This window comes from Fukomys damarensis, unplaced genomic scaffold, assembly GCF_012274545.1.
Source record: "Fukomys damarensis isolate Sample0158 unplaced genomic scaffold, DMR_v1.0_HiC HiC_scaffold_15, whole genome shotgun sequence".
NCBI lineage: Eukaryota > Metazoa > Chordata > Mammalia > Rodentia > Bathyergidae > Fukomys > Fukomys damarensis.
This window is the reverse complement of record NW_022900927.1, coordinates 39,288,455-39,301,428: the sequence shown is the minus strand read 5'-3', so window position 1 is coordinate 39,301,428 and position 12,974 is coordinate 39,288,455. Positions and strand designations below refer to the sequence as shown.

At 31.3% G+C, this 12,974-nt stretch overlaps 1 protein-coding gene across 1 annotated transcript in view; it reads right to left on the bottom strand.

Moving 5' to 3' along the window:
• Positions 1 to 3,892: 3,892 nt before the first annotated feature.
• Glipr1l1 (GLIPR1 like 1) overlaps positions 3,893 to 12,974 on the bottom strand; it is a 22,049-nt gene continuing 12,967 nt past the window's right edge. The window contains 2 exon segments of the mRNA XM_010639585.1: positions 3,893 to 4,053; positions 8,300 to 8,388. Of these exon segments, the coding sequence (XP_010637887.1) occupies positions 3,962 to 4,053; positions 8,300 to 8,388 (181 nt within the window). The 3' untranslated portion in view covers positions 3,893 to 3,961.

Genomic DNA, 12,974 nt, shown 5'->3' with positions numbered 1-12,974 from the left:
GTTTTGTCTCAGGAATGAGAAAAGTAGCTAAGACAGTTGTATTATTTTAATTTGTTTCAGAAATCCTTAACATGTGTGAGACAATATTTAAAATTTTTGGAAAATATCAACTTATCCTTAAGAAATGTCATTATCATATCCTTGAACAGATGGAAAAATAGAATTTGTCTAAAGCCATCTTGCTTCTAAGAGCTCGTTTTTTTTTTTGTTTAGCTGTTTTATTTTTTAAAAAAGTCTTTTTTTAAGAGAAGTTTTATGTTTACAGCAAAAGTGTAAAGGTATAATTCCTCATGTACCCTTTCCCCCCTTACATACATAGCCTACCCCATTTTATCAATATTTTCCATCAGCCTGGTATATTTGTGACAACTTAATGGACTTTCATGACACATTATTACTACCCAGGGTGTATAGTTTACTATCAGACTAATTCTTAGTGTGATACATTCTATGTATCTGGACAATACATAATGAAGCATATTGAAAGTCTTAGTGTAATATAGTACTTTCACTACCCTAAAAATCCATTGTGTTTTTATCTCACCTTTCCATCTAACTGTTGGCACCCACTCATCTTTTTACTATGTCCATTGTTTTCCTGTTTCACAGTGTCAGAGTTGAAATCATACAGTGTGTAAAGTTTTCATATTTCTTTCACTTAATACTGAGATCACATTAAATCAGTGAAATTGAGTACAGATATTCTAATATTTTGTAGTCTTATATATGAACAAGAAGTATGTCCATTTATTTATTCTTTGATTTCTTTTATCAGAATTTTGTAGTTTTCCTCGCATAGATATCATATATATCTTGTTACATTTATACATAACTACTGAATTTCTTTTGGGTGATACTATAAATGGTACGGTGCTTTTAATTTCAAACTCTGCTTGTTCATTGCTGTTATATAGAAAAGCAGTTGATTTTTGTATACTAACTTTGCATCTTGCAGTCTTTTTTGTAATCACTTACTAGTTTTAGATTTTTTGGTTGACTTTATATAGGCAAATTGTCATTGACAAACAAATATAACTTTATTTCTTTATTTTCAAGGTGTAAAACTTTCATTTTTTTTCATGTGTTATTGCATTAGTTAAGACTTTCAGTATGATGAAAAAAAGCAATGGTAACAGAGGACATTTTTGCCTTATTCCTGATCTTGGTAGCAAAGCTTCCAATTTTCATTATCAAATATAGTTATCTATAGAATTGTGAAGGCATTATTTATTTATTTATTTATTTGTTTGTTTGTTTTTGGTACCAGGGATCGAACTTGATTCCTTGCACTTGTGAGGCAGGAGCTGGAACCACTGAGCCAAAGCCCAGGCTCTGTTTATTGCTATCTTGAGAAATTCCCAGCTATTTATTCTAGGATACTGATAATTTTCATCAGGAACAGGTGACAGCTGGTTTTTCTGGATCAATTGATGTACTCATGTGATTTCTCTTCTTTAGCTGGATGAGGTGATAGACTACCTAGATGTTAACTCAGGCTTGTACACTTGGGATAAATTCCACTCAGTTATTGTGTATAATTTGTGTAATACCTTACTCAACCAATTGAGCACTATTTTGTTCAAGATTTTTGCATTTGAGTTTTAGTATGTAGTTTTAATTTCTTGTAATGTCTTATCTGGTTTGGACATTGTGCTACTGATGGCCTTACAGAATGAGTTAGGAAATATTTATTCCTTTACTTTTATTTTGAATAAGAAATTCTAGAGAATTGGGATAATAGCTTTAATAAACTTTTGGTAAAATTCACCAGTGAATTACTCTGGGCCTAGTGCTTTTTGTTTGGAAAGGCTACTAATAATTGATCCAATTTATTTAATAGGTATATGCCTATTAAAATTGTGTGTTTCTTCTGGTGTGAGTTTTAACAGATTGTGTCTTTTAAGGAATTGATCCATTTCATCTAGATTATCAAATTTGTAGGCATAGAGCTACTCATAGCATTCCTCAATTACCTTTTTTTTTGATACTTGGGATTGAACTTGGGCTCTTGCAAAGCAGGTGGCAGCACTACTGAGCTAAATCCCCAGCCCCCTTAATTACTCTTTTAACTTTTAATGTTCATAAGATCTGTAGTGATACCTGCCTTTTCACTTCTTGTATTAGTGGTTTATATCCTCTTTCTTTTTCCTTGACCAGAGTAGGATCTTATCAATTTTATTGATCTTTTTAAAGAAACATCTTTGAGTTGTTATTTTGTTTGTTTTATTGATTTGTGCTCTAATTTTATTATTTATTTTCTTATTCTTACTTTGGATTTAATTTGTTCTTCCTTTTCTATTTTCTTAAGGTGAAATATTTGATAATTTTAAATGTCTTCTTTTCTAATGTATCTCCTCAATGCCAATATATTTTTTGAATATATCCATTCAGTATCGCTTTGAACACTGATTTTGGGCCCAGGGTGATTTCTTTTGGTTTTGACTACAGAGCATGAACCTGTGGTATGTAGGTTTCCTGAGGTAAAGTGGGAGCTCTAATGAGAGTGAGGATTATATATTTACTTCTTTTCCTTGCTGCTGTTTGTGAGCCCAGGTAAACTTAATTATAGATGATGTCACCTAGTTTTAGCTAAACCAATCAATTCAGATGATGATGCACCCTGGAATAGTAGTTGAAAGAAAATTTTAAATTAGTTATGAAGATATAAGTGCCAGCAAACAATATGAAAAATGTCAAAAGTGTTTTTTATTATCTTGTTGGCATAAATATTTTCTTAGCACTCATTTTCAAATTCCTTTATCTGTAATCCTGTTTAATTTTCTGTTGTTTTATAATATGTATCTTTGGTGATAAAAATATACATAATGCATGTAACTAGATGCACATATGTAACTTTAGATGTAACCTTAAAGTCACCAACTTCTTGCCCTGTTCATATCTTAGTTTTTACTGTTGCTTTTTTTTTTTTTTTTTTTTTCACAAAGAAGCCTAGTGGGAAACATGCTAAAACTAAGATATGCAGGGTGTGAGTAGACACGCTGATAAGCCTAGCACTCCGGTGGCTGAGGCAGGAGGATCATCAGGAGTTCTAGGCTGGCCTGGACTACATAGCTTATCTCAAAAAAAAAAAAAAAAAAGAATCTCCCAGCTAGGTGGAAATTCCTAAATATTTGGCAATATATATATAAAATAATTCTCAGTTTTGTTAGAAATAACTTTAATAGTGGTTTTATATATCTATAAAGGATGGAAAACTGGGTTGCCTTAGGTGAAAAAAAGTAGACTACAAGAATCAATAATTCAGTATTTCTGACATTTAAAACTGAATTCATTGAATAATGCTTTTTTTTTTTTTTTTTTTTGGTTCACTACCGGGATCGAACTCAGGATCTTATACTTGTGAGGCAGGTGTGGTGACACTGAGCTAAATCCCTGGCCCTTGAATAATGCTTTTAATTTTTGTTCTTAGACAAAGAAATGCCACAATTGAGTAATTCTTTGGTTTGTACGAATGTTGTAACCTATATGATAAATAGTTTTAATAGGTTTAAAAGATATTTTATTTATATCCTTTTATTTATATGACATTTTAAAATACAATCTTCTAAAAGAATTAATTATAACTTTCAAGCCATAAATTTACCTTTGCTATCATAAATATTTAATTAATTTTAATTTGGAGTTTAATCTGTTGATTTAATCCATTCACTGAAGCATAATAATTTTAATGTATTGAAAATTCATTTCCATTAGAAAATTAGAGTTGAGACTCTTTCCAGACGTATGAAAATGTAATTATTTTTAAAAACCTTAAGACTATATGCTATTGTTTTCTATTTTCCAAATTACAATATATTTTAATTAAAAACAGACATTAAATTTAGGTAACAGGCAAGAGTACAAAAGACTCAATAGAGAATTAAACTGCTGATGAGTTGTTTAACAATAAAGTGTTCCTTTATTATAAAATTTGAGGACTTTTTGCATATATAAATGACAATTAAACCATTCTCAGAAGAACAAAACCTATGCTGAGTAGATTATATACCATTCGTCGAGGTGCTTTCCCCACGGGCTTCATATCTTTATGTTCTGTAATAAAATGGAACAATTAAAAGCTCAGTTTATTTTCAGGGGGAAGAAATCACTGAATCAATACTAAAATATTTTGATATGTACGGTAACAGTTTTTGAAGATCCTAAAATAGAAAAAAAATAAAATGAAAAACATTCACTTGTTTTTCTGGCTTTAGAAAAAAGTAATCAATTTAGAAAACTTAATTTGACAGGAATCAAATTTGGGGTCTTGTGCTTGTGAGGCAAGCGATGGAACCGCTGAGCTAGATCACCAGCCCTAGTCTGATTTTTAAAGTTAAGTAAATGAAAGTTTCTACACAAACCCTGTAGTACTTCAAAATGTTTGGGATACACTCCATCAATAGTGTTAAGTTGGTAAATATTTCTAGAACAGTTTTTTTTAAAGAATAGTTCTTATATTAAAGACAAAAATCTAAACTAGGCAAAGCTATAAAGTAAACTGTTTTTGGTGCTCCATCATGTCCAATTCAAACCCCTGACAAAATGTAGTTTTTTTCATGTTGAATTTTTTTTTTTTTTTTTTTTTTTTTTTGGTACTGGGAATTGAACTCAGGTCCTTGTGCTTGTGAGGCAGGCGGCAGAACCACTGAGCCAAAACCCTGCCCCACATGTTGTCTTTTAAGCATCATTTTCATCTTTGCCCTGAATGTAGTTCCATATATTTTCTATATCAAAATTGTTTTCTCAGTTTATCATTCTAATAACATCTGGTATGTGTTAGGAACCATTATTTTAATTTGCTATTTTTCCATTCACTTGTAAAATTTCATTCATTTTCTACTATATGTGGAACACGAGTCTAAGCTTCAGATGTAATGGTTGTCAATAAAGGAATGAATAAATTCTTTTATAGTAAAGTGGAAAAAAAATCTAAAAGTGTAACCATTTCAGACAGTAGTAATTGCAATGAAAAATATAAATTGGGTCAATTGATATTAAATCATCATGAACTTAATTATAACACTAGCTAAAATTTATTGAGTCCTTATTTTGTTTTGAACTCACTTTGTATGATTTATCATATTTATAATCTTCATAATTACCTCTTGAGTTAAGTCACCGACTTGAAGACCTATCCATTTAAATATTATGTCATATCTCCTGTCTCTCAACAAAGGAAGTCAAGTAAAAGTTGTTTTTTAATAAAGACTGATCAACAAGGAAGAGAAAGGATAGAGCATAACTATAGAGAGAGAGGAGAGATAAACATATGAGAAATTGCAAATGTTTTCCCCAATACTGAATATCACATAATCATTAAAGAAATTAAATCAGTAATTAAAATTTATAAATGTAACACACACATAAACACCAGCAGAACAAAATATTTTTTATAAAGAATGTCTTCTCAACATTCAGAATCTTGTACAACTGTAACCAAAATGTTAAAAGAAGTAACATTCTCAACTTCCAACTTATTTTGCCACTGCTACAAGTTTGAAGTAAAAATCAGGTAAGAGGAAATGGAGAAGGAAAATTATAGGCCAATGATTATTCTAAAATTAAATGCAGAAATTATAAATAAAAAATTTTTAAAGAATCTAAATGACAAAATTTATCACATGGAAGAAAGAGTGGTTTAACATTGGATTTTTTATTTTTTCAAATTTATTCAGCAATATTGTATTCTAGAAGAACTGTAGTCCCTGAAAATCAGGGACTTACGCTTAGTTAATAGATGTAAGTAGAATCTGTTACGTGACCATCGCATCTCTCAAATAGTAAATATTTTTGGTTTGTGTTAACAATTAAATTTGAACAAAATCCAATTAAAATTCAATTAGCTATTTAAAGATTCAGATTTTCAAAATATACAGTGAATTTTAATTTTCTTTCAGTGACTGATATGCATGTTCAGAATATTAAGCCCTGATGTGTTCCTAATTGCACATGCAGTGCCCATTGAAGTTAATGTCTTCTAATATTGTTTATTCTGATAAAGCAATCTGTAACTGATGTCATTATTTACAGATGAAATAAATCAAAGTGAATTTTAATTTCCCTTTTTCCTTAATATAATTATGATAAAATATGCAATAATTTTCATAAAGAATTTCTAGTGTAATACTGGATTACTGAGTCATGACTTAACTGCTGGTACCTTTTGAGATTGTATAGTATTACTGTGTTGCTTTAGATCGCTTTTGATATAATTTACAACATTAAGACACTTAAGGAAAAAAATACTGGATCATTTTGATAGATGCAGAAACGCTGCTATACGTAAACATTCATTCAAGTTAAAAACTTTTAGCAAAATTAGGAAAAGAGACTACTTCCGTAACCTGACAAATTATAAACAATCTAAAATAAATAGTCATAATGGTGAAACACTGTCTTTAAAGTCAGTAACAAGAGAAAAGTATCCATTATTGCAGCTTATGTTCAACATTGCCCTGGAGAATCAGCTGCATTACTATTAGTAAAAGAAATAGCGGATTAGATTAGAGAAAGAGGGCCAGGAATTTAGCTCAGTGGTCAGGCTGCCTATCTTACAAGTGTCAAGGTCCAAAATTCAATCCCTGGTACTAGGAAAAAAAGCAAAACAAAACAAGACTTTTATTTGTCCTACAGGTAGCATGATTGTTATAGAAAACTCAAGTGAATCAATAAACTATTGGAAATAACGAAAGAATTTGGTAAAATTCTTGGGTAGTAGACTACTGAGCCAAACATTTCTATTTTTAAATCAGTCAAATTTACTAGGAAATGTAATTTTGAATATAGCAGCAACAGTTTCATGTCGCTAAGGAATCTAATTTGACGTGTAATGTCTTTGCTGAGTGTTATGCCTTATGTTTAGATGTCCCCCCCACAGCCTTAGGCAGTAATAGTTGGGACTTTTTTCAGAGGTGCCTGGACCTAGAGTGTGTGAAACTGGGATTGATTCAATGCTAGGATCAAGGGCACTAGGATTAAGGGTGTGTGTTTTATTTGCTCTAAGAAATCCGGATAAGAAGATACAAGGATAGAAGGAGCTGTAGTTGTTTTTTGGTTGCACCTTCTTCCTGCTGTGAACTGTTTCTCTTCTGTGATGCCATCTGCTGTGCCACCCTACCATGAAGCCAGCTTATTATGGATGGCTAACTTTAACTTTCAGTGTCAAATATTTTGTCTCGTCCATGAACTAGAGTGAGCTTGGTTTTGTTAGCCACATGATATAGAATCAGACTTTTCATCATAATTAAAAGCAATTGAGGAATTTAAGAAAAGGAATCATTTGATTTGATTTTCTATGTATAAAACACTTTGGAGTGAACAGAAGTGGGAGGGAGACTGTGCTAGTTCAGGCAAAAAGTGATTAGCTTGGAAGATGAGAGTGAAGGGGAAGTGAAAAATGAATGTATTGTTATTTTTATATCCCGTCGATTAGAAAACATCAGTTTGTAAATAGGATGTAATCAATGAATTTGTTTTAAAAACTCCTTTTAATTAAATCTGAGATGGAGGGGATCTTCTAATTCATCCTCTTGAAATTCATATCCTATACGTGGAAAGACTGATGAATTATTACAAAGAGCACACACAGGTAGCCACAGCACAGGTTCAGAACGCCCTTGTACTGCCTTCTTTCAATCACTAAATTCTCCACAGGAACCTACTATACCAACCAAAAAAATGGGTTAATTTTACCTGATTCTGAACTTCCTATAAATGAAATAATTTAATATACACTATTTTTGTGTCTCTCTTTCCTTTTATGGTCACACACATATATTTCTTTCCACCAAGAATGCTCCATCCTAAGAAAGAATATGCTGAGAAACAAAAAGCTGATAGTAGCAGAAAAATATGTTAATTTTACATCACAATTAATTTGGACATTGATGAGTATTTACTTCTAGATGAGTCACTATCCTCATAATAGCTAGTAAGAGGAAATAAATGAAAACAAACACAAAATAAACACCTCAGTGAATAGTTATTTTGAATGTAACAGCAAACTCAACTGTGGTTGTATTTCATTTCTTTCTGACCTTTAGCTTCAGAGGGAAAATAGTGAAGATAAGGATCTTCTAAACTTAAATATGATAATTTATGATAAATGATTTATACTGTCAGACAGAAGAAATTAAAAATGATAATTTATGATAAATGATTCATACTGTCAGATAGAAGCAATCAAATCTTATCCATAAATTATAAACTGGAGGACCATATTTAAAAAAAAACATAGTGAATTTAAAGGTAACATTACTGTCCAAATAGAACGTTATCTTTTTTTTTAAATTTTGCTTACGGCAGAGCTTCTTTACACATTTCTCTTTGTCTGAGCACATAGAGCAGGCTGATCCTTGTGTGTAGGGCAGTTCATTTTTAATATTTCCTCTGTAAAAAGAAGAAACATTTAATAGTTAAAAGACTTAGTTTCCCAGTTTGCATGTAAATTTATGCAAATTGTTTGTCACTTAATAGCTCTTGAGTGTTGAAAGGAAAAATAGCAACAACTTTTGTCTAAACTTTAAGTTCATTTACTTTTGTGTGTGAAAATAAAGTATTAGAACTATTCTTTACAGGATGTTCCTAAACACATAAAACACAAAGTATGTATGAACCCATTGTAGCAGAATGTGACTGCCACAAAGTTTTTATCATAGTTGCCATCATTATTTTTGTAACTAGAATAAGTAAAATTTAAATCACACATGAAATAATGTTCTATAGTTAATTTAAAAGTACAGTACCACAGTCACCTTATCCAGTTTTGACAATAACATGGTCAGCTATCTAGATTTGATAGCTATTATTCCTGCTTTTACATTGTATAAGTCAATGCATTTTGACAAACTTCTGTTTTTCATTTCTGTATAGGTGAAAGACTTACACAATTGTTACTTAGAACACATAAAGACAATCATAAATAACAATATGGGACTATTTATGTTGATAGACATTTGGGCTGTTCACGTTTTTGGTTATCTCTAATAAAGTAGGTATGAACATTTTGACCACTCATGCATAAGTCCTTATATGAACACCTACTTAACAACCAGTGAACATTTCTTTACATCCTCTTCAGGATGTGCAATGGCCAGTTTTTAGCCATTCTAATGGTGGTGCAGTGGTATACATTGTGATTTTAGTTGCTTTTCCCTAATTACTAATAATACTGAACATTTTTTCAGGTGCATATTTCTCAAAATAGAATTTTAAATTTTTTAGAATATTGAATTATCAATGTTTTTCCCATATTCTTAGTATGTCAATTATTTGGTAAGTTTTGCAGACTTTCTTCCAGTCTGTTGCTTGTTTTTTATTGTTTTAAATGTCTTTTGATAGCAGTACTTTATGTTTTTTTCCCCCTTATTACCTTTCCTCTACCCTTCCCACATTCCCTACACCTATAGCCCTTTTCTTCCCATTTCACATTCAATTTATTAATTTGTTCTTTTATGAATCATGCTTTTGATATAATAGTTAGAAACATCTTTGGCTACCTGAAGGTCCCAGAAGTTTTCATTTAAAAACTTTATAGCTTTAGCTTTTCCATTTCAGTCTGCAGTCTGTTTTGAATTAGTTCCAAGCTACTTCTGTTTCAGTATCATTTGTTGAAAACTCTGTTGTTCTTCTCCTTGTATTGCCTTTGTGTATAAATATCCATTCAACGTATGTGGTTAACCATGTGTAGATTTATTTCTGGACTTTATTTTGTTAAAGCAATCTTATATAATGCCAACACCACAATGCTGTGATTTCTTTGTAATTTAAATGATTATCAAAAACAGTGATATTAGCCCTTCGAGTTCATTCTTTTAAAGACTTTTTTTTTTTAACAATTCTAAGTGTTTAACATTTCCATCTGAATTTGGCAATCAGCTTGTTAATAAATTATCAAAAACAGTGATATTAGCCCTTCGAGTTCATTCTTTTAAAGACTTTTTTTTTTAACAATTCTAAGTGTTTAACATTTCCATCTGAATTTGGCAATCAGCTTGTTAATTTTTACAATAAAGGTCTACTGAGATTTTTGAGATTATATTGAAATTCATAGATCTACCTAGTAAAAAAATGACATACTTTAGTGCATGGTGAAAGATAAAGTATCCCTAAAATGTACCAATAAACTCAAGTAAAGCTGAAAAAAAACACCAAAACAACAACAACAACAACAACAAAATGACATACTAACAATGCTGAGTCTTCTACTTCATGAACAATGTATACTTCTTTATTATTTCTATTTTTGCTAATTTCTCTAATGTTTTCAGTGTACAGGACTATTGCCTCTTTTTCCAGATTTATCCCTAATTTATAATTTTCGATGCTATGATAAATGCCATTATTTTAATTATATATCTGATTATTCTTTTCCATTTTGTGAACATGCAATTGATTTTTGTATATTGCTAAGTATAACACATAGACCACATGGTCTGTTTTGTGCTATTAGCTAGAGATTTTTTTTTTTACATTTATAAGGGGTAACTGAAAATAATAAAAAGGAAGATCAACGTGTAATAAATATTGAATATGTCATACAAAACAGCATATTTACTATTTAGTATTTTACAGAACAAAAGATATTGCTATGAGTTATAAAGTTAACTGCAAGTTTTTTCATAGGTGTCCTTTATTAGGTTTAAGACATTTCTTCTATTTTTAGTTTGCTGAGAATTTATATCAGAAATGAAATTTTGTCTTTTTCTGAATCTATTGAAATGATTATATGATCTTTATTTTTAGGTTGATTAATATTGTAAATTACCTGGATTGATTTTAGAACTTTAAATGAGCTCTAAATTCCTGGAGTAAACCCCATGTGGACAAGGTATTTTACATGCTTTTGGGTTCAGTTGCTAAGTTTTGTTCAAAAATTTTGATCCTATGCTTGTGAGACCTATCGCTACATAATTTTCTATTTCTTCTTTATAATTTGTGTCTTTTGAGGAATATTTCAATTTTATCTGTGTAAAATTTATTGGCATAAATGTTAGTATTTTATCTTCATATTTGTAAAATACATAGTTCTGTAATCTCTCTAATTTTTATCTTTTTCTTCCTAATCAATGTGGTCTAAAGATTATCAGTTTTATTGGGTTTTATTTATTTTCTCTATTGCTTTTGTTTGTTACTTCATGTATTTATGATTTTATTTTTATTATTCATTTATTCTTCTTACTTTGAATTTACTTTGCAGTCTGTTTTCAGTTATGCTCAGAAAAAACAGTTCATATTTTAATCTGTTTAAATTTTTAAGACTTCTTTTGCTACCCAGAATCTGACCTACTTGGGTAAATATTCCATGTACATTTAAAAAAATGTATTTTGTTATTATTGGACTATTATTGTTGCTCTAATCTATGAACCACTATTTTCTGGCTACTTTTTGTTATATTACCAGATAAGGGCATTAAAATTTCTGATGGTAAATGTGAAATTGTCTATTTCTCTTTGTAGTTCTACTTGTTTTAGCTTCACATTATTATAACCCCTGATTTTGGTGTGCAAATATTTAGGATTCTCATGTCCTCTTAATTAACTCTATTAACATTTTGAAATGAGTTGCTTTTATCCCTGCTAAAGTTCAAATGCTCAAAATATATGTCATATAACGTTTACATCAACATTACAGGATTCTGACCAGTGTCAGCATGGTAAAGCTTTTTTCGTTCTACTTTTAATCTGTGTTTTTATGTTTAATATATGTTTCTTATAGTCAGCAAGTAAAACTAATTCCCAATTTCTTATACAAGATGCAGTCTTTGTCTTTTAATTTAGGCATTTATATCACTTACACTTGAGATGGTTATTGATATGATTATGTTTGAGGTTATCATCGTTGTCTCCTCTGTTCTTTTTCCCCTTTCTCTTTTTCAGCCTTTCCTTGGATTAATAAAATATTTAAAACACTTCATTTTAATTGCTTTGTAAATTTATTTGCTATTCTTTTTTATTTTATTGGTCTTTTTGAGCTTATGTGGGAGCCTGGCTGAACCAGAGCGACTCCATGTTGACCAGCGAATGACCTGGAGGCTGTCGCTCCCCCCTATCCCTTATGGAATAACTAGTGATTAATTGTGAATTGTTGGGTGGCTGCTTTGAAGTAGCTGGGAGGCTAGATGGAAACTGTAGTGAACACAGAGACCCAACATAAATCACACCACTCCTTGCTTGCCTGTAGTGGAATGTTCTGAACTTTGTAATCTAAGTTGAAAATGGAAAAATGGATAATCAATCTGCTGATCATTAGTACGTGACGGTCAAGTATATGCCTGATGACCACTAGCTCAGATTAACTGATTCTTTGCCTTTGTCCTCTCTCTGTAAGTTTTAAGTGTAACCCCCCCCCTTCAGCCCAATATAAAATGGCCTCTGTTTCTGAGCTGGCCGCCCTTCTTGAGCTACTTGGCTTAGGAGGTGCCGTCTGGCCAGACTAATAAAGGTCTATTAGCCAACTTGCCTGGTGTGTTCCTTCCTGGGTGACTCTCGCTATCGGACAAGCTCCTGGAGCCTCGCTGAGCTACTGAGCCCAGCATCGTGAAGGCCTCTTGGCTGTTCACGCTCCAGGAGTAAAAGTGAGACACAAGTCTTACACTTATTGTACTGATATTTTACTTATCATTACTCCAGTTCACATGAAGTGTAAGAACCTTAGGATAATACATTTTCATTTGTCCCCTCAGACCTTTAAACTACAGTTATCATGCATTTTAATTGCACACATGTATCATCATTAGTATCTTTGATTAAATAATTACCTTTGAAGGATAATTAAATATTAAAAATATACATTTAACCAAGCGTTTAACCATTTGCAGAGGTCTGTAGACTTCTTTCTTCCTTCTTCTCCTCCTTTCCTTTCCTTCCTTCCTTTTTCTTTTCTCTCTGTCCTCTCGCTTTGCTTCGCTTCGCTTCTCTTCTCTTCTCTCTTCTTTCCTCCCTTCCCCTCCCCTCCCCCCCCCCTTGTCTCACTC